Source organism: Tiliqua scincoides, chromosome 7, assembly GCF_035046505.1.
Source record: "Tiliqua scincoides isolate rTilSci1 chromosome 7, rTilSci1.hap2, whole genome shotgun sequence".
Classification (NCBI taxonomy): domain Eukaryota; kingdom Metazoa; phylum Chordata; class Lepidosauria; order Squamata; family Scincidae; genus Tiliqua; species Tiliqua scincoides.
This window is the reverse complement of record NC_089827.1, coordinates 77,461,012-77,486,062: the sequence shown is the minus strand read 5'-3', so window position 1 is coordinate 77,486,062 and position 25,051 is coordinate 77,461,012. Positions and strand designations below refer to the sequence as shown.

The 25,051-nt window shown below is 44.7% G+C and overlaps 1 protein-coding gene across 2 annotated transcripts; it reads right to left on the bottom strand.

Annotated features, from left to right (window-relative positions):
- Positions 1-7,651: 7,651 nt before the first annotated feature.
- RXYLT1 (ribitol xylosyltransferase 1) lies at positions 7,652-20,508 on the bottom strand. 2 transcript variants are annotated; one of them, XM_066634010.1, is made up of 6 exons: positions 20,324-20,508; positions 18,352-18,513; positions 16,300-16,402; positions 13,330-13,644; positions 12,224-12,394; positions 7,652-9,673 (listed from the first exon to the last, which is right to left on the bottom strand). In XM_066634010.1, the coding sequence occupies exons 1-6, from the start codon at positions 20,472-20,474 to the stop codon at positions 9,253-9,255; spliced, it is 1,323 nt and encodes a 440-aa protein (XP_066490107.1). In that variant the 5' UTR covers positions 20,475-20,508; the 3' UTR covers positions 7,652-9,252. The 2 variants fall into 2 exon arrangements, with proteins under 2 accessions (XP_066490107.1, XP_066490108.1); XM_066634011.1 differs by lacking the exon at positions 20,324-20,508 and adding an exon at positions 19,477-19,552.
- Positions 20,509-25,051: the final 4,543 nt, after the last annotated feature.

The following is a 25,051-nucleotide window of genomic DNA, read 5'->3' as shown; positions in this document are numbered from 1 at the left end:
GACTGTAAAGGAGCACAAAGCCAGCCAGGATACAATGGGAAGTAAAACCAGATTCGAAAACAGTCTAGTAGGGAGGACAAATGTGAATCATAGGCATTCTCTGATAGGTGCCTGTGACATTTATGCTTTCTGGCTGTTTTTGCCCCAAGAAACAGTTGCATTTCAGGGCTATGACATTTTTCTCGGCACTCAAATTGCAATTCAGTGGGAAAATGCTACTCTTCCCTTATGTTTGGGTTCAAAGGCATGTTACCAGGCAAGGCATGTGATCAGGGGGTGGGGAAAGTCCAGTGCTTCTAGCTATTCATTTCTATTCCTAGCCCCCTCCCCCAAATCTAATGTGGTGGCCTCAATCCAGCGAAAGTTCAAGTCCTACTCAAACCCCATTAATTTCAGTTGGGACTTACTTATGTCTAACTTTCTCTCCTTTGGGGGCCAGAGAGCACAGTGTTATTGAGAAGCAATTAGACTGGGCAGGAGCAGACTTCAGGAGTTAAATATAGACCTAACGGAAGTTCTGAGCCAGGAAAGACCTTGTGGAAGTTAGGATGGGAACAATCGAAGGCCTGTAAAACAACAAGTTTAGGACCACACGGCATCAAATGCAATTGATGTCGTTCATGTGATTTAACACATTTTCTTCCATTAAAAAAAAAAAACTAGACCGTCATGCTTTTCAGGATTTTAGTTAATGAGGTTCCAGCAATACTGAGCACAATACGTGGTCTCTCCTCCTTCCTCCATGTTGCTTGAACGCTTTGCTGAGCAAGAATTATAGTCTGCAAGGTGCGCTGTGAAAATGCACTCCAAGTATCTTAGTAGCCAGCACTAACCATTCTTGAAATACAACCTAAAGCCAGGACATTGAACTGAAACAGCAGCTGCCCTGATCCCTTCTGGATTGCTAAAACACAGCTGAAAACTTTGTTATGTGTAAAACGTGGGCTCAGTCTGAGGAGGACCAGAGGGAAAACTGCTGCAGGAGAGGAGGCTGCAGTACCAGGAGAGGGAAGGTAGAGGCTGCTGTGTGCAGAGGCCTATAAAAGGGGCTGCACAAGCAAGGAGGGGAGACCACCAGGGAAAAGCTGTTACGAGGAGCCTTGGAGAGCAAGATCTGCAGAGGAAGAAAGATCACCAGGCAAGCTGGGAGAGAAGGAGCTGCAGAGCGGAGCTGAAACCTGAGGCTGAGGAGACCAAGCCAAAGGAGGAACTTAGGCGAGAGAGCTGCAGCAAGGAGCCCCTGGGAGAGCCACTGAGAGCCAGGGAACAACCAGCCAGCCTTTGCCTCAAGTCCTAGTGCCTGCCTCAGGTCCTCACTCAATCAGGGAATTTGGAACGAGGGTGTTGTCATTTGGGTCAGGTTCCATTCCTCACAATAAAAGCCTTAAAGTTACGTTGGTTTCAGTGGTCTCTTTTGATCCTGCATAACAACTTGGAAGATATTATATCAGGAGCTGGCAGGATGTAGCAGGGAAAGTAGAGAACTGCAGCTAGAAAAACACTCCCCTCCCTGAATCTCAGGGTTGTCAAGGAGTAGCTCTAAGGATATGCGCAACTGAATGCCACCTGAGAGTTTCGTGAAACTGAAGTAGCCCATTATACACTGACAAGAATCATGTCTGACCTCCAGCATGGAAAATGGTAATCTTTCATCCCATATGTCCGCTGTAGACTGTGATCATATTATGCACATATTATGTGAAAGCCATAATGTGACTTCAGAGCAAGAATAATCTCATCCTCAAAAATAAGCACAGCCAATTGTGTTAATGACTTTGAGTTTACTATGGGAGATAAAGTGCCAGGCACGTAATGTGTCACCAAAAAGATGATCAGCTCATCTGTCAGCTCTGCTGGTGTCTGTTTAGGAAGGGAACCAGTTCCAGGCTCCCCATCGGTCAGTCTCACCAATAGTTATCAGTGTTGTCAGAACTGATAACCCCCACTGTCTGTTTGGTGAGTTCAATCCTCAAAGGAAGTCAGAAAACTCTTATTTTGAGCAGCACTATTGTGAAGAAAATGGGGTAATAATAGAACAGTTGATGCACAAATCAGTGTAGGTCCAAGTGGGGCAAAACTCTTGAGTTCACTGGTACATTCAGGGTTTATCTGGCTGTACTGTAACGATCTAGGAAGAAAGATCTTGTAGTTATGATGCAAAGCACAGTTGAAATATTAGCTCAGGCATGGATAGAAAATTTTCTGTGATTGCAGCAGCTGGAAAAACGAAATTCCCCTCAGTAACGCATATGGTTTCCCCAGGCAAGTACATATTAACTGAAAGGTGGGGCTGTTTGAGTGGAAATGTATTCTGAAATAAATAATTTGACGCACAGAATCACAAGAGACACTCTGTGTTTAGAACAGTGCAAAGGTTCATGCAGAGAGAAAACAGAGTTGTGGATTTACTGATTGTTGAGATAGGTCTATGCTAATAGCTTTTCCTGGAAGTGCTGCATGATTCTGTGGCATAGCTAGAGGGGGTGCAATCACTAAGTCTTGCAGGGAGCCTCCCCGCAGCATGCAAGGGGCCCCTCCCCTTTGGAGCCATTCCAGGCAGGGGAGCAAATGGGAGGCAGAACATTCTTTCTACTAGTGTTTTGACTTCCTAAAAATTACCGTACAGAGCTGAACCAAATCAAGTTTCTATCCTTCTGAAGGGTCTCTCCAGGAATTAAATTATGTCCCAGTATTACTAGTCTAATTTGACTGCTTCTTAAATTTATCTTATTAGTTGATGCATTCCATTTCGGCTCTCTGAGAAAGGATTATAAATGGCTGCATACACCTGGAACCTCTATTAAAGTATCTGAGACTGGAGATGGGGAGATGGAAATGGCTTGCAAGCCCCAGTACTCTGAACCCTAGAGACTTAATTAGCAACTTAGGATTTGCCATTAGCAAACGTAATTAGCAGAGAGAATTTACTGGAACAAACAAGCATGAATGGCTGTGAGCATTAGGAGCTTCAGGGAATGGGCCCTGCTCATGAGCAGGGAAAGTATAGAATCATTTATATTTAAAACTTCCTCATGGAAATGACTCTTTCTGCAAAAACACACATGCTATCAATAATGGATATATTTTTATCCTTTCTGTATGGTAGGAGAAAGTGGACACGGCTTTGAGACAACCTGCTTCAGTACTGTGCTTTTTACCCTTAATGAATATTCTATACACTGGGAAAGGTTCTGCTCTTTTCCTGTTCGACAGAATCTGTGCAATGAGCATTTGCTGCCTGGGCCTTATTGCCCACAGGGCAGCATTTGACCAGAATACTGACTACTGGCAAAAAGACAAGCATCCTTTTTTTGCATTTTGCTAAGTTTTGCTTTTGTTCATGTAGCATTTGCTATATGAATCGCTTCTTGAATACGAAGTTTGCATCTTTCAATTGTTTTCCAAAGCATCCCCGATTTGGACATCTCGACATTTCAGTTCTGAATGCCACATTTATTTATTTACTGCGCATGTATGCAGTGGCATAGCTAGGAGTGCAAAGCACTAAGTTTTGCAGGGAGCCTCACCATAGCATACAAGCGGCCCCTCCCGCTCAGCGCCATTCCGGGAGGTGGGTACAAAACTGAGACATATACCTGGCTCCAAAGGGGAGGGGCCGCCTGCATGCTGGGGTGAGACTCCCTGCAAAACTTAGTGCTTTGCACCCCCTCTGGCTACACCACTACATGCAAAAACCTTGCGCTTAACAGTTGAAAGGGAGACCAAACTGCAACATGTCACAATATCTCCAGCATGCGCATGCAGCAATAAGTAACAGATATCTCCAGCATGCGCATGCAGCAAAAGTAACAGTTGTAGCTGGTTACATTTTTTGGTTATGCCCCTGAAAAAGGAGTTTATGGAACATTTATATTACCACTTTTCAACAAAAATGCTCATGAAGTGGTTTAGGAATTTAAAAAAAAATGAAAGGGTGGTTCCCCACCGCAGAGGAACAAACAGTCAAGGACAAGCCTACTTCATATATGCACATAAGCCCCATCAGGAGAAAAAGCTGACCTAAGCTAGTGTGTTAGAACATAAGAAAACCCCAAATGGATCAGGTCAAAGGGATAGTATGCCACCATTTCTTCACCCCCACCAGAATGGCCAGGCTCAAGCAGAAACCTGCTGCTCTCCAGGCAAACAGAAGCATTCTGTCAGAGCAGGTTTCCTAAGGGTATCTGGGAAACTAGGCCGGAGGATACACACACTTGAAAAATTCCCTTTGCTCCTTGCATCTGAGATGGAGCACAATGTTATTACTCAGAGGAAAGCCCGTGTGTGCATAGGATTGTAGCCTGAGACTGTTACTCTTTTAAGAACAAGGACTAATATTTCCTCTGTATATTTGTTATATCCTGCCCTAAACCCTAAAGATTTGGTAGCTTTTAAAACATCATAAATGCTACAGAGAGTTTGTGAGTGGAGTGAAAAGCCTGAAACACCCCTTGAACCTGCACTTTACCAATTAGTTATGATGCTGCATAAGCAGTTTGTCTGACCTAAAGCTACTTATGGGTCATTTTCAAATATTTATTTTTCAAACACAATCAATGACAATTTGGAAACATGCATTATTTGGACATCAGTTAAATTACTTAAAACACCTTCAGGAGCAAACACGTTAAAGGTGTTATCATAAGCTAGTAACATCCAGAGCCACATTTATTTGCAACCAGGGCAACTGTTTGGACCACCGATAGGGGGGAAAATGCTGCTCATGGAGGAAGTAAATTAATACCAATATTTCATATAACATGAGGCAACATGTCACAGAATGATCTTGGGAGATATTTGGCATTCTATTATGAGCTAGAAAGAGAGGCAGTGCTAAGAAATGGAATTATACTGCACTCCAGTGGCACAGACACAAGCCTAGCTATCTAATCAGGTGTAGTGCAAGAGACCAGGGTTGTGGGGTGTACACACAATTTGAAATCCCAACTATATTATAGTTCTTTACCACTAGAAATCCTTGTAAAGTGAAAAGCGGCCCTGACCAGAGCAAATATGCGCACACCCATCAATTCTATTCTTCTGCCTAGTAGCTCAAGATATTAGCCTGATTTATATGTGTGATCCATGAGAGGAGAGCCACCTGGTGGCCACTCCCTTGAGGCAAGCTGTGAAGTGTCTTTCCCAAATATTTTTTGGGATTTTTAATCATGCCATCACAGACACAAAATTGGCCACAACTCCACAGGAAGAAGACCGTTTACACAGATGGCAGGTGTAATCCATGGGTGCACTTTTAAGCAGTTCCCATGACCTGAATTTCTGGAAACTGGAACAAACCTCACTAAAGGAACAAGACTGTCCTTAAGAACTTAAGAAGAGTCCTGATGGATAAGGCCGAAGGCCTGTCTAGTCCAGCTCCCTGTACCTCACAGGGAACAGGATGTCTCAGGGATCAGATCTCTCAGGGAGCGTACAAGACAAGATTCCCAACCCCTATTGCTACTCCCTTGCATCTGACATTCTGAGGTAGCTGACTTCTAAAACTAGGAGGTTGCACATACCCATCATGGTTTGTAACCTGTAATGGAGTTTTCCTCCATAAGCCTGTCCAACCCCTTTTTAAAGGCATCCAGGCCTTCATCACCATATCCTTTGGCAAAGAGTTCTGCAGACTACTTACACGCTGAAATCTAAGAATTTTTTTTTGTCTATTCTGCTTCTCCTGACACTCAATTTTAGTGGATGTTCCCTGGTTTTGGTGTGGCATGAGAGGAAAAAGAACACCCCCTCTATCCATTCTATCCTGGTTTGTCCAGCTGCTGCCTGTGTTTGTGTACTATTTAAGAATTTTCAATACCAAATGCACATTATCAATATAAAATCCCCAATGTGGAATGCAACAGAACCATAAAACAATGCAAAACAGCAATTCATAGCAACAGCTGACTAGCAACAGCTAGTCATAACAGGAATGCTCAGATCGGTCCCTGAAGATGCAAAAGGGGAGGAGGAGTAATAACCTGCCTCCAGAAAGATAACAGTGAGAGAAACATACCCATCTCCTATGGAAGATACGATGAAAGTGAGCGGTAAATAAAGACAGAACACCCTCCCTTCTGTAAAACATCCTGGAGGAGATGGGCACAACAAATTGGTTTTTTGCCTTAGATCCCTGGCAGCTGAAAACAGGGTTAGTTAGCAAGAAAGGGCTTGAGGGTTTAGTTGTTGCTTATGGTTTTCTTCTGTAAAGTTGCCTTTGTGCCTTACTCAAGTTCCCGTGTTTATTACACTTACTCATAAAATACCTGTTTGGATAAAGATATCCAAAGAATCTGCATGTGAAGCTTGGAGGGCTACCCCCCCCCCCAGCATCCATTGCTTTTTGCTACTTACAGGTACAAGAATCTGGAGACTAGAGGTGCTGCTGGCCTTACCCAGATAACCTGGTAAACCAGGAAGTGGGGACAGCAAAGATACTGGCTGGACAATTAAGTCTTGGAGAGCTCAAAGGCCACAATTTGGCCTCTGCATAAAATGGAACCTGAAGGCCTCACATTTAAGCCTTAAAAAATGGCACAGAAGGTTCATATGGGAGATCTTTCCTGCAACAATCAGTACTAGATCATTTGGGGCAGAAAGGTTAAAACCAGCATCTTGCATGAGGCCCAGAAACCAACTGGCAGCCTGCTCTGCAGTTTCAAAATTGTTGTAATAGGACTATGGGCCCAATCCTACCCAACTTTCCAGCACTAATGCATCCACGCCAACAGGGTTTGTGCTGCATCTTGCAGAGGCCATCTCAGGATAAGGGAACATTTGTTCTCATACCTGGTGGCTGCATCAGCACTGGAAAATTGGAGAGGGTTGGGCCCTATGTCTACTTATATCTGGAAATAGCCGAGTGGCAGCATTCTACAGTAGCTGACATTTCTAAAATGGCTTCAGGGCAAGTCCCAGGTATTGCAGTAGTCTGACCCAGAAGTCACCAAAGCATGGATTAAATTGGCTTGGTCTCCATGTGCAAAGTGACAAATTACTTCTAAGAGCTCTAGATATATAACAGTGACAAGGAGCCCAATCCTATGGGCTCTAGTGCCGTCTCTGGGTGTCACAAACGTGCTGTAAAGCATGTCTGCAAGACCCTTCAAGTAAGCTGCACAGGTGGGGAGGCCTCCTCTCCTGGATCCTCTCCTGGATACCCAGTGTCAGGCTCAGAAGCCAACACGGGGCTTCTCATGTATGCCCAGCAATTTAGTTGGCAGACTTGAGTAGCCCCATTGGGGGGGGGGGGCTGGGGCCTTACTTGGGGTAAGATGACTAATGTCCCTCCTGCAGCTGAAACCCCACAAGATACAGCAGTGGCCATTTCAGTGCCACTGTATCCTGCAGCACCGGGAAGTTCAGGATTGGGCTGAAAGTCCTGTTTCTGGGAAGACAGGATTTTTCCACCACAGCTAAGAGTACAAAGAACATTCTGCTTAGCAGCAGCCTACAAAACATCATTAGTTTTCTTTGCAGGAAATTACTAACTATGTTAATTTGAATATACAGCATTCTGCTCAATGAACTTCAGCTTTATTCCATTCTGGAAAAAGCAAATTAAAACCCCACTGTGTTCTCATTTCACAGAAGGCCTTTCCCATCTAAGCCACATACACCATCTAAGTCAAGCATCTTATTTCCCACTGCGGCCAACCAGATTTAATAGAATGATATACCACTTTTAAAAATACATATTCACAAAACAGTGAAAGGATGAAAAACATAAAACATGAAATAAAATAATTTAAAAGAGAAAGACAAAGTTTAACAGCTAAAGACTCCAGGAGCCAATTTTGTAAAAAAACCATACAACAAACGTAGAATCTAAACCAGTCCATTAAAATCAGAGAACAGCTGCATTTTGCCCTAATTTAAGTTTCCAGACTGTCTTCAAGGGCAGTCCCATGTCAAATTCATTACAGTAATCAAGCCTGAATAAAACCAGAGCATGGATAGCTGAGGTTAGAGCTGCTTCAGATAGGTTCACAGCTGGTGAAGCATCCAAAACTGGTATAAGGCAAAGCCAACAACTAACTATCCAAGGTAAGCAACTGGATCCAGAAGTACCGCCCAGGCAGTTCTGGGGAGCCCATAACCAGCAACAGCTTTTTCCCAACAAATTTTATTTGATCTCATTGTGACAAACCTGTTTCCAGAAAGTATGTACTGAAATACTTCCTTAGTCAGGAAACAATGAAACCACAGGTACTGTAACTAAGGGCGCAATCCAGAGTTGCCCTTGGACTGGCACAAGGGACTTGCGCCGGCCGAGGAGGGTCACAAACGTTCCATAAGGCAAATCTGCACCTCCTCAAGAGTTGGCTGGGCCAGTGCAGCGACATGTACTGGCCCATGGAGGCTGAATCCAGGCTCCGCGCTGACTTGGGGAGGGAGTCTTGCATCGGCCAAGCTTGGCCGATGCAAGGCAATGGGGTAGGCGGGGAAGAGGTGGGAGGGAGGTGTTCCAGGGCGGGGGAGGTCCGTCCTGGGGGTGGGTGGGCAGGGAGCAGGAGGCAGAGCTGGGATCCCAACCCCTATTCCCAAGCAGCACAGAGTAGCTTCAAGCTGCTCTGCTCTCCTTGGACTTGTGCCACCTCTGGAGGAGACCCATTGGGGCTGCAGTGGCTTACCCAGAGGTATGGGTAAGAGTTTCCCCTTGTCTCCAGTTGAGCCACTTTGGGGCCCTATCTTGTGCTGGATACAGCGCAGGCCTCCTGGCCTGCCTGTTCCAGTGCAAGATAGGATTGTGCTGCACATTTCATGATAAGCTCTAAGAATGTGCTTCCATTTTTTTCTTTAGAGAGATCAGCTTTTCTAAACAGGTTCTTAAATTTTCAGGCGAATGTGTTTTTTTTTTAATCAATTTTTGGGTAGGGTAAGAAGTGGGGAAAACTATTAAAAGTGTTTGCTCCAAAAGCATTATTTAAACAGCTCTATAGTCAGGGAATTAAAAAAAAAAGAACACCACTTTTAAAAATGTTAATATATACAGGTAGTATTTTCTTAAAAAGTTTCCCTAAAATGGTACTTCCAGTGGGGTGGGTGTTCTGGCATTCACACAGCATCTCCACATGACAGGCAAGCATACACATGCTTTTCCCACATATGAGTATAGCTGCACTGATGTGAAATCAATGTGAAAAGCAGCTTTGGACTTTCAATTGACTTGTCTTCTTTTTATTTACATAAAAGTTCATTGCACAGTCACCAGAAATGACACTTTAGCTTATTTTTGCACTCGTCTAGTAGTTAGCCACCTTTATCCTTGGACAAAAATGAATTTTTCAACGTACTAATAAATTTGTGTCTCAATTGTGCTTTGAATTGCCGATACCATTCCATAAGCTTTTTTCTCCTTTGAATCTTTTGTTGTAAGGTCATATTTTGCTCTTTTTCTAAAACCGTAGGAAGTTCTTTCCAGTTTTTAATAAAGATAAAGGGAGCTCCCATGGTCTTCAGTAATTGCAGCGGAGCACTGTGGTACATGGATGAATTGCCACAATTGCCTGGTGTCATTACATCTTCGACAACAGGAACAGAGCCAAGCGCACAAGCCTCATAAATTCTGTAGCATTCCGTATTGACTCCCAAGGGGCACAATGTGAGATCACTCTGTAGCAAAGCAGCTTGATAGTTTCGAAGGCTCTCATTAGTTTCTTGAGGCCACCACCTAGAAAGAGACAGAGGAGGCTGAAAATGTACCTTTCTTCAAAGGCAGCCATACTATCCAGATAAAGGTAAAAGAGCCACACTATAATAATAAATAATAATAATAATAAACTTTATTTCTATCCCACCCTTCTCCCTAAAGGGACCCAGGGCGGCTTACAACATATTAAAAACAGATTAAAACATAATTTAACATAGATTAAACAAACATAATTTAACAAACAGATTAAAACAAATTTATCTGTTTAAAACATATTAAAAACACATTAACTATGTTAATAGTTAACATACACTAACATACACTATGTTTTTAGTGTAGCCACTTAAACACCCCCAAGTCTTGTCAAAGCAGACAAAAGAATAAACAACAGTTCTTTGGACTTCAGTCCTGAATTTCATATAGCACAATCCTATGCATGCTTACCCAGACATATGCCCTACTGTGTTCAATGGGGCACTCTCTCAAGCAAGCATGCACAGGACTGCAAACTCAGCCCATTGTCAAATATTTTCTTATTTACAAGATTGTTAGCCTTCTTTATGGTCCCATCAGAGGACCCAGAAAGGCAGCATACAATATTACGTTAATACATTTTAAAACTAGCAACAAGAAAAAAAGATAATACAGAGAGCAGACTCTGTAATGAAATGAATATCAATGAGAAATATCACTGAAATTTCTCAAATGATATCAATGAGAACTGAACTAAAAAGATTCAGGAAAAGACTACATGAAACTGAAAGATCTTAGCTGCCTCCTTAAAAATGGAGCATACTCGGGTTAGCTGTGGTTCCCAGGGGAGAGAATTCCACAAGCAGGGGGCTGCAGCAAGAACGCCTGGCCCCATATCCCCACTAACTGTGGCTCAGACATGGGGGGATGCTGAGCAGAGCCACAGATGAAAAATGCAGACTGCGGGTGGAGTGATTTTCGATAAGACAGACCTTCACATATCCCAGTGCTAAGCCATGCAAACCTTTATAGGTAATTAACTGGCACAATGGCAGCCAATATAATTCACAGAACACTAAAGTAATGTGCCAAAACTGGCAAGCAAAACATGCTCTAGTGTCTGCATTTCATACTAGTTGCAGCCTCTGGACATTCTTCCAAGGGCAGCCACAAACTGAATGTGTTGCAGTAGTCCAGTAGAGGGACAGCTAAGGCATGGATCACTGTAGCCTGATGCTTTCTTCGGGAAGGGTCAAAGCTGATGCACCAGTCAAAGGTTGGAAAGGCATTCCTCGTCACAGCCATTAGCTATACCTCCAGGAGCTATACCTCCAGGAGCAAAGTGGGATTCAAAAGCATCCCCAGGCTGTGAACTGGATTCTTAAATGAGAGTGTCAAAACAGGCTGTAAACCCACTCAAGACTTAGCTTCCCTAATCACTAACAGAACCTCTGTCTTGCTTGGATTAAATTTCCCCCAACCGCTTTTATCCAGGTACCAGTTCACAACTTCCCCAGCCAGTCTATTATCTATTTATAATCACACCGATAATTTAGAGCACATTTATGCACATGTCAAATCAATATTTTTCCCCACGGTGAGTTTAAGTGGTTTTAAGTGCAGAATTCAAGTCTGCCTGCAGCATTCTCTGCTTACGTCTTCTGTTCTTACTTTTTATTCTAAATTACACTTCTGAGAATGCAATGAATGTATCTATTATTCCAACTGCAACAGTTCTGCACTGTAGAAAACTTACAACAGAAAAGTCTATATTTTCTAGCTCATTATTTACATTAACACTTTTAGACTAAATACTACTATCATTGAGATGGCAAAAATGAAGCTTATATTTAGAATCTGTAGCTCAAGTAACTTGCTAAGAAACTAATTACATATTTTCTTTCTCAAGAATTGCATCGTTTTTGATTTCATGAAGTCATTTAAACTCTAGCTGCCTTCTTATTTATTATCATTTTTCTTCTGATAGCTGACAATCACCTGAAAACTGCATTTTGTGTTTGTCTCTAAGTGGACTTTATTCAAAAAAGAAAAAAAATTTCATAAACACAGGTAAACAGGGAAAGAGGTCAAGTTATGTCCTGAGAAGCGAAAGCAGACAGGATGCCCTGCAGAGCTTTATAAAAGGGAATTACACAAGCAAAAGAAATCCTTTTCATAAGGTCACTTTCTAATCTCACCAAGGTAAAAAAGCTGAAGAAAACCCCTCTTACAAGTTAACCAGAAACACTTTCCAAGCTGGCTCAGTTTGCTAGAAGAAAATGAGGAATGATTGTGTTACGATGCTCAGCTGGAACTACCTGGAGTCTGGCATTCTTCCAACAGTCACCAAGAATATGGCCATAGGATGTGTGGGAGTGTAAAATCAGACATGAATAAAACAGATCAGTGATCAATACAAGAGCCTGCACTCCATCAACATGGAGCACATTGAGCACATATAGAATTTTTAGAAGGTGCCATTTTTTGCTGGTTGTTCCCATTTTTGGTGGTTTGTTACAATGCTGATTCAGTAAAGATAAGCATGAATATTTTCAACTGCTTAAGCATTTTGTTGTTGCTACAAACTATAGTTCTTACTCTTCTCTGGCTGAAATCAAGCAGCGTTGATCAAATCCACCTTGCTTCAGTACTTCCATTAGGGTCTCTCTCGATGAGTTCTTATAAACAGTTCCTAAGAAATTACACTGGTACAACCTGGGAGCATGGAGCATTGACCAGCTCGGTTCAACAACTGGAAAATGTCTATATCTGTAATTAACAAAACAACAAACTGTGTATAAGGCAATTAGCGCAAGAGAAAGATTAATTAACTGGCTTTTTGAACCAGTTATTCATTAAAGCTGCAATGCTAATGCTCATTTGAGGCACAGGAACCATTGCAGTCTGCCGACTGCTTTTCTGCTATCACTTTCTTCAAAACCTGCTACTCTTGATCTATAGCCACTTTTGTGCCTGCATGTTCAGCTAAATGAAGCAACTTTGGCATTGGCTCCTTTGAAACTGACATCCCAGACTTTTTTGCTAAAAGTGCAGGCTGAATAAGCTAATTGAAGTTAAAAAGCAATCCTTTCCTAGTTCCTTCTTTAAAAACAGTATGTTAATCTGACACCTCTTTCTTTTGGCTTTTTTTCTGCCATCATCTACACACCAAATGATGCTTCTCCTCTCTTTTCCATTCTGCTGAACCCAATTAATATAACCTTTATATCAGAACATCTACAAAACTGTGCATAGCACAATTCTATTCATATCACCATATTATTCCTGCCTCTATACAGCAGTGATAAAATGTCATAAAATTCAACATATAATTGGATTCCTTTAATTAGCTTCTCCATAACCATAATTCATTTTCTTAAAATCTCTGTGAATGCCAGTACCTAGTACTCTAAACCACACAAGTTAAGATCATAAATTTGCTCACTTAAAACTGTAGTTTAAATAATAAAACACTCTTGATTCCTAAAATGTAAACGCTAATACAGAAAGTGAAAACCAGCAATATTAGTCAAATGCTACCACTTGCTATATCAATATCTATAGAACAGCAACTCCACAAAGCTTTCTCTCCAGATTTCATCTTGAACAAAAGTGATACATGACAATAACTAGAGGTAAACAGGCACAATTTACAGGTCATGTGTAAATTCAAAAACATCTATCTGATTACATCCAACACTTACGTAGTGACTCCCAAGGGCCACTGGAAAATGTCTTCTTCGTTCACTAAGGGGCTATCATAGATCACAAAGAGCAGGTCCACGAAACCACCGTTGTTTTTCAGGTAAGGGTAAATCCACTCATTTCTGCACTGTTCACTTCCAAGCAACACAACAGCAACATGCTGCAGCTTGTGAGTTTGTACTAATGTTTGTGCATAATGCAGCCACTGAGTGGCATAGGAGATCTTTCCTTCCTCTCTGCCATTCAGTACAAGAACCACACTGTCGGTTTCTACTGAGAAGTAGCCAGGGACTACGGCTGGACCTGTGATGAAGCTACGAGCAACAAAGCACAAACATAGAACAGTTTTACCATTCAATACAATGTGCCAGAAGGACATTTTAAACAACAGCAGCCACTGTTTCAGTTTTGTTGCCCCACTGGTGCTCCAAGAGATTTGGTCTTCTTCTCTCACCAGGGAGAAGTGGGTGAACTTTACATGAACTTCATATTATATATTTAAAAGGTTAAAAGTTAAAACTCCACTTAAAGGCTCAAAAGGAACCCAGACTGCCTGTTTTAATAAAGTTCCATCAGAGGAACGTATTCCTATAAGGAAGAAGTTCACAATTTTGGTTTGGCATGGTGATCACCTGCCGAATGAGCCCCCAGCCTGTGCCTCCTGTTCCTGTCCAAGAGCATGGCAGAAAGGTGATGGGGGGCTTGTTTGGCTGTAGCGTCCTGGAGTGCTACGGCAAGACAGCGGTCAAATCAACATACAGGAACCCACATACAGTCTCTTTCTGCAGAATATAGCAGAATATACAGCCTGAGCCAGGGTACTATAGGGACTGCCTATTCCCATGTAGTCCAGCTCATCCCCCTTAGGTCATCCGGTACAGTCCTGCTAAGCCACTGGTTCCCAACCTGTGGTCTGCAAGACCCTGAGAAGTGTCACAAGGTCCCAGGAAAAAAAAATCACCTCCAATCACTACCAGCAACTCACCAAGCAAGCGCTTCCTCACAGACCACCAGAGAGGGCAGAGAACGGACCACCTACAGCCACAGCCGGCAAACAAAAGCAGCAACCCAGAAATCTTCTCCATATAATAATTCTAATAAATCCCTAATAAATCTTCTCTAATTATTACAAACTGTATGTTTTGTGTGCGGGGGGGGGGGGGTTGCATGGGGTCCACGGCAAGTCTAATTTTTGCCTCAGTGGTCTGCAAGCTCCCAAAGGTTAGGAACCACTTTGCTATGTACTCCACAGCCATCGGATGTAAAACAGATGGGAGCAAAAGACAGGGCACTCTCTATTGTGGCACTGCATCTCCGGAACAGGCTTCTGGACAATCTATGACCACTCCCCTCTGTACAGCAGTTCCGACAAAGTTTAAAAACATGTTTATTTTAATAAACTTTTGAAGGGGGAAGGGGGGCTGCCTCACTGCCATCTTATAACTACTGAACAGTTTTCTGTCACAGCTCTTTGTACTTAATTGGGAATGTTTTGTTTATTTATTGATGCTATTTCATTGCCTGTTGTTCTGTTTATTGCTGTTATTTTATTGCCTGTTCTATCACCATCGGTTTGCTGCATTTTAAATTTTAACTGATATTATGTTTGATTTTATTGTAAGCCACAATATTTATTTACTACTAAGTAAATAAATTATTTAAATAAAAAAAAATGAGCAGCATTTTGGGGGAGAAAAAATGCTGCTTGGTTCATGGCCAAGTGGAGGTTAAGTAGTCTCCCCCCTCACATCTCCCTTCATCCTTACTTCAGAACTGGGAAGGCTGGCATATTGCCTTTTAGTTGTGCGGGGAACCCTACACACCTCTGCAGTTCCAGTCTGGAAGGAAAGCTGGGATTTGATTGTGTTCTTCATGAAGGGGCACCCCACTTTTGCCATACTGAGGGAATGGAAAAACATGTGGAAATCTGCGACAGCAGATCAGCAAACACAACTCAACTAATGCTTTTAAAATGCTGCACTGTCAAAAAAGCATATTCATGTTTGGAAAGCAAAATGGGAGACACTGTTGTCCCCACCCCAACTCCTTCTTTTCTCCTTTTCCTAATACAAGCTCAACCTTGTTATACACAGATTTTTTTATACACGCATTTGACTTAACATGAATGGCCACTACAAATGAGAAGAAATGTGCTGATCCCTGGAGAAGGGGAAAAATGCATCCCTTTAAAATCACAGTCTTAAAAACTGTTTTTCTTATTGTTGTAGAGTCATGCAAGTGATTACAGGTATAACCTAATTATTCACAGATTTTTCACCTCAAAGTGATGAGAAGGGCTAAGAAGGGCCCCTTAAATTAAAGGGGAAAAGTCATTTAACAATAGCCTCCTTAATGTGAGAGGGAAGTCAGCTGACAATTCATCAATCATTTTCTCTCTAGGCAGGAGCAGCTTCACTCCAAGGCAGCTACCTCTCCCTTCCCCCTGAGCAAGTGAAAGAAAGATAATCACTCTGCATTGATGAAGGGAGGGGTCGCTGGCTAGGAGTGAAGCCTTTCTAAGCGCCTGGAGGAAGACTGATTGATGGATTGTCTTCTTAATGACTTGTCTTATATTGTAAAGGTCAGCAAGGCTGTTTTAAAATTGCCTAGCAAAGGGTCATTGTTTTTTAAATGGATTTTCTTTAATGCTATTTTTGCCATCCACTTGAGTTCAGGGAACAGAACCCAAAGAGACACAACCTGTACTCTCTCCCACCTCTCCAGCCAGTTTGAGCACGGGACACTTTGAACATGCCACCTGCTCCTTCATTCTCTGCCAGAATTAAAGATCTGCAGGATGGAAAAAGGCAGGCTGGATTCAGCAAAGTCCCATCGACCACAGTTATTTTTGCATAAAAGCTTTGTTTGGAAAATGCCAGTCATTTACATGTATGATTAATATTTAAGTCTACACTAGACAATAAATTATGACCACAAAACTGAAAAGTGACATCATTTTCAGTTGGTACCTGAAGAACCAGGTTCCTGCTTTTATGCTGCCTTCTCTCCATTGAGCTGATGCATCTGCAGGCTCAAGGGGACCTTCAAAGATATGCTGCCAGAGATAAAGGCCTAGAAGAAAAACACCATTGATAATGTAGTGGTCAGGGATACATTTTGACTCTGACATACCATAGTGTTCCTATCAGGAGAGAAGAATGCAGAAAGGCCAAGCAACTAAAGCAGTCTGATGTCAAGAAAGCAGCACAAACTGAAGAAGTAAATGTGGATCTACAGTGAAGCAGTGCAATGAAAGGGGTTTGGAGACCTCAGCAGGCAATAAAAACAAGGAGTCCAATAGGGAGGCAAATGGGATTCTTACACCCACAGGGTGTGAAATGTAGGAGGAAAATTGGACTCTGTCACTCTCTGGGAAGCAGCCCTTTATGTATGTTAGGCTTCTAATGTACAGATGTAGCACAATTAATCAAGGGGAAATGGCACCAGCAGAACCCTGGGATACAGACACATGACTTCAGTACTGTGGACTCTTGCTGTGTAACAGGCACAAAGCAGGGACGAATGGGGTTTGTCTTTGTTCAATGAATATGCAGGCCCAAACAACACACTATGCAAATATACATCAGAAATGTTGGAGATGTTGTGGAAGGGAAAGGGACCCTTTCTCAGAGCCCTTTCTCTGCTTATCATTTCCCCACTCTCATTTGCCTCACCTCCACCTCCCCACAGGGTTTTCAATGCACACTTGTGAGAGCACACATGCATCTGAAACTCCATGGGGGAGATATTAAGTAACAATTGGTGGCATGTTCCTGACTGGTCACTGAAAGTGACTTTTCTTGTTCTAAAAGTACCTGCCTTTACAAGCATCTGTATATCATGTGCCATTTGGGCCACAGTGGGCAGCCCAATCCTATTCAGCGCTGGTGCAGTGGCGCTGCACAGCCCATGCCATATCCAGTGCTGAACTTGAGCAGGCTGGAGGGCTTCTTGGGTAAGGGAACATTTGTTCCTTTACCCTGTGTTTAGCCCCAACATGCCCAATGGGGCTACTTTGATCTGCACCAGCTAAATTGCTGGCGCAAGTCCTAGCAGCCCCATGTATAGCTTCCAGGCCTGGGACAGGAGTTAGGCTATGATGAAGGCCTCCTCTGCCGTCCCCACCTCCCTCCTGGGCCTGAACCGCCCCCTCTCTGAAACACTCTCTCCCCACCTCCATTCCGCCCTCCCCCAGCCCGAGCTGCTCAGTGCTGCACTTTTGAGTGTCAGTGCTCTCTGCTCACAAGTCATCGCAAATGTGCTCTATGGCACGTCTGTGATGGCTAGCACTCCACAGCAATCTCTGCACCAGTATAGGATTAGGGACAAAAAATGCACTACTTTCTATAAGAAACAATTGGTTATAATGAAGTTTGGTAACAATGGATAACCAAAAGACAAGAATTACATACAACTGAAATTATTATTATTATTATTAACAGTATTTATATACCGCTTTTCAACAGAAAGTTCACAAAGTGGTTTACAGAGAAAATCAAACAAACAACTAATGGCTCCTGTCCCAAAAGGGCTCACAATCTAAAAGGATGCAAAAGAACACCAGCAGGCAGCCACTAGAAAAGACAGTGCTGGGGTGAGGAGGGCCAGTTACTCTCCCCCACTAAATAAGAGACCCCTTTAAAAGTGCCTCGTACCCAGTCAGCAGGGGTAAGGGAAATTTTTGCATTGTAATTTTTATTTGCAGCATTTGTAATAATACAGTTTCTTTTCCAATATATGGTACTAGAGTTAATTTTTAATGTAGGCAGGCAACATTGTATTCCATCTCACAAGAGAAAAAAGTACTACTCTCATCCCAATCAAGTTTACACAGAAGCAAGGCCAACAAAAGTTAATAAAATTTATTTCCAAGTAAGTATGGAAATAAATATGTGGAGGATTGCAATATAAGGCTTATGAAAAAATTAATCCCACTGAATGCAGTAGGATTTCAGAATAGGTTTGTTTAGGATCCAGCAAAAGGATAGGGAACAATCACATTATTAATTACGAGTGCTTACCAATAGCTGCTTTCCCCCAGATTTGTACTCTGAAGTCTGTTCGATCCTTATGTAATTTCATCTCTTTTGATAGCTGAAGGCTATTTGCAGACTTTTGCAGCAAATCATTTTTCTCATCAACTTCCCAAGGATTCCATTCTTCAGTTCCCAACACAACATGCTCTAAGCATCAAAGACAGAGAGTGAATGAATGTTCACAAAAGACAAACCACCACTGCACCACTTCTCAGAAACAAACAGTATGCTCTCACAAACCCACGTGGCACATATGCTTAAACCAGGGGTGTCCAAACATTTTGGCAAGAGGGCCACATCATCTCTCTGACACTGTGTCAGGGGCCGGAAAGAAAGGGTCAGGAAACAAAGACTTAATTTACAATTTAAAATTTGAATTAATTTACATAAATGAATGTAGGAAGAAACTTATACGAATGAATGAAGCTTTTGGAATAGCTCAAGGCTTATAAAAGACCTCGCACAAAGCAAGGCCAGCCTTTCCTTCACTACCACTGCTGCATCACAGACATGAAACAGCAAGTAGTGGAGGGAGCCCTCGTCCCACAGCTCAGATGAGAGGTCGAACAGTTATACTGAGAGCAGTTGCGTCGGGCCAGCACGGGCTCCAGCAAGTCTAAGGAGGGCCAGAGGCTCATTGGAGACTGGGGGCTCCCTGAGGACCTGATTGGGAGCCTCTGAGGGCCGCAAGTGGCCCCCGGGCCAGGGTTTGGGCCCCCCTGGCTTAAACTATCATCTAAAGTGCATGTGTGCTTTTCTGCAACCAGAGAAATATGTACCAAGACATCAATCGCAGTTCTCTGGAGTGTGTTTATTAAATGTTGCCCCTTCGCCCATGTTCACGTTCCTGAACCATCTATCTGACTGATCTTGTCCCTTGTCCTCCTCAGCACGTTTGTATCTAATTAGGCTAATTCAGATAGATACTGGAGGTAGACTAAAGGAGAGCATCTGTGTTGAGAAACCTCAGTTTATTGGACCTACTTGTAATGCTGGGCCAATTTATGAACTGAATACCAGTCCCTTCCCAACTCTGAATGCCTGCTGAGTTGTTAAACATGCACATCTGCGTCCAGCATAGCAGACACCTGAACTCAGCTACAGCAATACCTTTGACTTTCATCACTTTGCTCTTTCAGCCACTTTCAATCATAGCCACATTTCAAGTATCCTCGACATGCTTTCCTCTTTCATCCAACCTCCCACGGCGGTCATCAGTGTCCTTATGTGCTTTGTTCCTGTTTGTTCAGGTGAGTGTGTTATATCGGATTTTCAGCCAGTGTGCTGCCGCAGACTGGTGTGCCGCAAACGGTGCCAGGGCTGCAGGAGTCTGGGGTGTCGCTTGTTAGCGGGCCACTGGGGGACGTGAGCCCCCAGCAGCCAACCGTCAAGACTGACGAAGTGCCTGGCCAGCCTCGGCGCCTGCTCGACGAGAGGCTGAAAATCAGCGGAGGCGGCCGGCCTTGTTACGCGCGGCTTGACTCAAGGCGAAGGCCCTGCGGGCGAGAAGGGGCTGCGGACCCCCGAGGAGGGAAGACGCGGCAGACTGCGGCAGAGACGGCCCTGCGAGTGGCCGCGGTGCCAGCCAGGGATTTTCCAGCTTCACGTGAGGGAAGGGCCCTGGACGGGGAAGGCAGCGCAAAGGCGGCCCAGCCAGCCAGCCAGCCAGCCAGCCACTCTCTGCAGGCACTGCGAGGCGAGCCACCCCTCCGCGGCCCGGGGCCGTGCGCTGGAGCAGGGAGGGCCGGCGGCCGGCTTCCTCCGCCGGGTGGCGCCCTCAGAGCGCCGGCCCGGTTCAGGCTCCGCCAGCGGGCAAGGGGCCCTGCAGGCGGCCCGGCCGCGGTCCCGGCGGCTGCAGCGGAGCAGGCCCGGCCGCGGCGAGCCAGGCAGGGGAGGGCGCCGCCCGGCCTCCCCCCGCCACAGCCGCGGTGCGCGGAGGGCGGCCCCTGGAGGTTACCTGGCGCCGGGTCCCGGTCCCGGTCCCGGTCCCTGCCCCTGCGGCGCGCTGCGGCGGGCGGCCCCAGGAAGACGCAGTAGGCGGCGTAGAGCGAGAAGAGCGCGTAGGCGGCCAGCAGCGCCCAGCACAGGCGCCTCCGCGCCGGCCGCATCCCGCGCGGCCCCGCTTCCCGGGAGGCCGGGCCGGTCCCTGAGCGCAGGGGCGCTGCGGGCAGCCGCAGCCCGGCCCTCCGGCAGGCTTCTGCCGAGGAGCGAGGCCCGCAGCCCGGCCCAGGCCTGTCCGCTCTGCGCAGAAGCCGGTCCCAGCTGGCTCCGGGGAAGTGCGGAGGGCTCAGGCTGTGCAAGCCGGGCAGCGGCAGCCCTGCGCCCCTCGCTCCCAGGGGACCCTCCTGCCCCCCACAGGCAGCCTCGCGGGTGTCCAGAGCGGGGGGGCGGGCCGGGTGGGGTGTGACAAACAGGGAGAGGCTGCGGTGGCAGGAGGGCCTTTCCAGCAGAGAGAGGTGCGTGGGGGCTTTGCCCACTGGGCCCAGCTCCCACCACGCTTTCTGGGCTTGCTGCTGGGGTCCGCCTCAAGTGCCGCTGGCGGAGAAAGACTGCTCTCGCTTAGCCCCGGCTGGAGGGATGGCAGCGCAGGGCCGAGCCTTCTCTGCAGCGGCACTGCAACCTTGCGGTTTCCTGCTGGGGAACTGAGAACTTGCCCTCCGTCACGGTCTTCTGGGAAGAAGATTGGCATTTTTAACAAATTGTCTTCTATACTGTATATTTTTGTATCTGGAATTGTCAGCCACCTTGAGCATTTGCTTCACCATTGGAAAGGCGGGATACAGATCTTCTAAATAAATAAAATAAAAACCACAATTGTGAATTAGGGTTTGTGCTGTCCCTGTAAATGAAACTGTAAGTCTCACACTTCCAGGTTGCAGGGCAGCCACAGTAAGGACCTTGTGCACTGGTTCCCAAACTTTTTGGACTGGCAGCTTCCTTGACCTACAGGGCCACTGGCCACGGCTCCCCATGAGGGCTACAATCCTATACATTGTATAGGGCTGTTGGTTTTTCATAAGGATTCAGTGGCTTGCCTAGCTCACAATTTGGGAACCACCGGTTAGTGTGGTTTTCCCATCCACCCCCTTTTATTTTTTCTTTTCTTTTCTTGGTAGTGCAGAGGCAGCAGCCCCAAGATGGCATCAGGTGGTGTTCCAGCTCACATCACCCTTGGGTTTGCCGCCCCCAACATACTTCTGTATTTTGTATTAACCTGGAATACATACAATCCACTAAGGTTGCAATCCTATTCACACTTACCTGAGAGTAAGTCCCATTGAACTCAATGGGACTTAGACAGGCATTGGATTGGCTCCTAATTCTCCAATCTCAGTTTCCCTTAATCTATGGCAGGGGTGCCCAAACCCCGGCCCTGGGGCCACTTGCAGCCCTTGAGGCCTCTCAATGCAGCCCTCAGGGAGCCCCTAGTCTCCAATGAGCCTCCGGCCCTCTGGATATTTGTTGGAGCCCACACTGGCCCAACGCAACTGCTCTCAGCGTGAGGGCAACTGTTTGACCTCTTGCTTGAGCTGTGGGATGAGGGCTCCTTCCACTGCTTGTTGTTTTATGTCCATGATGCAGTAGCAGCAGCAAAGGAAAGGCCAGCCTTGCTTTGTGCAAGGCCTTTTATAGGCCTTGAGCTATTGCAAGACCTTCATTCATTCATATAAGTTCACCTTAAATATATTCATTTATGTAAACTTATATTCGAATTTTCAAATTTTAAATGCAAATCAATTCTTTTTTTCCCCCGGCCCCCAACACAGTGTCAGAGAGACGATGTGGCTCTCCTGCCAAAAACTTTGGACACCCCTGATCTATGGCAACAGTGATCTATTTATGATACATAAATCATGCCGATCAGCTCTTGGTAACCAGCTGTAAAAGAGAACTTTACAAAATGAGTCTGAATTATTTATACTGAACTGTCATCTCAAACTGAACACATCTGTTTCTGTATGTTGGGTCATCTAATTCTTATCGGAATACCCTTGCAAATAGAAGACAGTTTCATTTCAAAAGAGGGGAAAACACCACTTCTGATGTGTCCAGTCATGTGCTTGTTATAGTTCAGAAGAGATGCTTCAGGATTTACAATGGCATTTCTCATCTTTCATAATTTTGAATTTTATGATCTAATTATAGATAATCTAATCTAAATTAAATGTCTAATCTAAATTAGATGTCTCTGTCTCTGGTAATCTAAATAGTCTCTGTTACCATTTTCAGGTATAGAGGAGGAAAGCTGTGTGGATGCTAACTACTATGTTTTTGTGTGTTGTGGTCTTGATTGTAAGCCTTGTGGAGTATGACCTGTATTCCTAGGTAGTCTGTACAACATTTAGGTTTTTCTTAGGTACTCAACAAATCATAACAATTTATATTAATTTTATGAAGCCCTTTTGAACTCAGTGGGACTCGTTTCTCCATACATGTCCCATACATACAGGGTTTCACTCTCACAGTTTCAGGCTTAATGGCTGCTGTCTAGACTCCACTTTTGGGGATAAGAACATAAGAACAGTTCCACTGGATCAGGCCATAGGCCCATCTAGTCCAGCTTCCTGTATCTCACAGTGCCCCACAAAACGTCCCAGGGAGCACACCAGATAACGAGAGACCTCATCCTGGTGCCTTCCCTTGCATCTGGGATTCTGACATAGCCCATTTCTAAAATCAGGAGGTTGCATCATAGCTTGTACCCCGTAATGAATTTTTCCTCAGAAACTTGTCCAATCCCTTTTTAAAGGCGTCCAGGCCAGATGCCATCACCACATCCTGAGGCAAGGAGTTCCACAGACCAACCACACGCCGAGTAAAGAAATATTTTCTTTTGTCCTAACTCTTCCAACACTCAATCCACATCATGTGGATGTCCCCTGGTTCTGGTGTTATGTGAGAATATAAAGAGCATTTCTTTATCCACATCCCCTGCATAATTTTGTATGTCTCAATCATGTCCCCCCTCAGGTGCCTCTTTTCTAGGCTGAAGAGGCCCAAACGCCATAGCCTTTCCTCATAGGGAAGGTGCCCCAGCCCAGTAATCATCTTAGTTGCTCTCTTTTGCCCCTTTTCCATTTCCACTATGTCCTTTTTGAGATGTGGCAACCAGAACTGGACACAATACTCCAGGTGTGGCCTTACCATAGATTTGTACAATGGCATTATAATATTAGCTGTTTTGTTCTCAATATTTTTTCTAATGATCCCAAGCATAGAATTGGCCTTCTTTATGGCTGCCACACATTGGGTCGACATTTTCATCAACTTGTCCACCACCACCCCAAGATCACTCTCCTGATCTGTCACAGACAGCTCAGAACCCATCAGTCTCACATAATACCAGAACCAGGGGACATCCACTAAAACTGAGTGTTGGGCGGGTTAGGACAGACAAAAGAAAATATTTCTTTACTCAGCGTGTGGTCGGTCTGTGGAACTCCTTGCCACAGGATGTAGTGATGGCGTCTAGCCTAGATGCCTTTAAAAGGGGATTGGACAAGTTTCTGGAGGAAAAATCCATTATGGGGTACAAGCCATGATGTGTATGCATAACCTCCTGATTTTAGAAATGGGTTATGTCAGAATGCCAGATGCAAGGGAGGGCACCAGGATGAGGTCTCTTGTTATCTGGTGTGCTCCCTGGGGCATTTGGTGGGCTGCTGTGAGATACAGGAAGCTGGACTAGATGGGCCTATGGCCTGATCCAGTGGGGCTGTTCTTATGTTCTTAGTCTATATCTAAAGTTTTGATTTTTTGCCCCAATGTGCATGACTTTACACTTACTGACATTGAAGCACATCTGCCATTTTGCTGCCCATTCTGCCAGTCTGGAGAGATCCTTCTGGAGCTCCTCACAATCACTTCTGGTCTTCACCACTCAGAAAAGTTTGGTGTCGTCTGCAAACTTAGCCACCTCACTGCTCACCCCTGTCTCCAGGTCATTTATGAAGAGGTTGAAAAGCACCGGTCCCAGGACAGATCCTTGGGGCACACTGCTTTTCACCTATCTCCATTGTGAAAATTGCCCATTGACACCCACTCTCTGCTTCCTGGTCTTCAACCAGTTCTCATTCCATGAGAGGACCTATCCTCTAATTCCCTGACTGTGGAGATTTTTTAGTAGTCTTTGGTGAGGGACCGTATCAAACGCCTTCTGAAAGTCCAGATATATAATATCCACGGGTTCTCCCACATCCACATGCCTGTTGACCTTATCAAAGAATTCTATAAGGTTTGTGATGCAAGACTTACCCTTACAGAAACCATGCTGATTCTCCCTCAGCAAGGCCTGTTCATCTATGTGTTTTGAGATCCTATCTTTGATGAGGCATTCCACCATCTTACCCGGTATAGATGTTAGGCTGACCGGCCTATAGTTTCCCTGGTCCCCCCTCTTTCCCTTTTTAAAGATCGGTGTGACATTTGCTATCCTCCAATCTTCTGGCACTGTGGCCATTTTGAGGGACAAGTTGCATATTTTAGTCAAGAGATCAGCAACTTCATTCTTCAATTCCTTAATAACTCTTGGGTGGATGCCATCCAGGCATGGTGACTTATTGATCTTTAATTTATCAATAAGGTCTGAAACATCTTCTCTTTTAACCTCTATCTGACTTAATTCCTTGGTCAGGAGGGGCCATTCAGGCAGCAGTATCTGCCCGAGGTCTTCTGCCATGAAGAC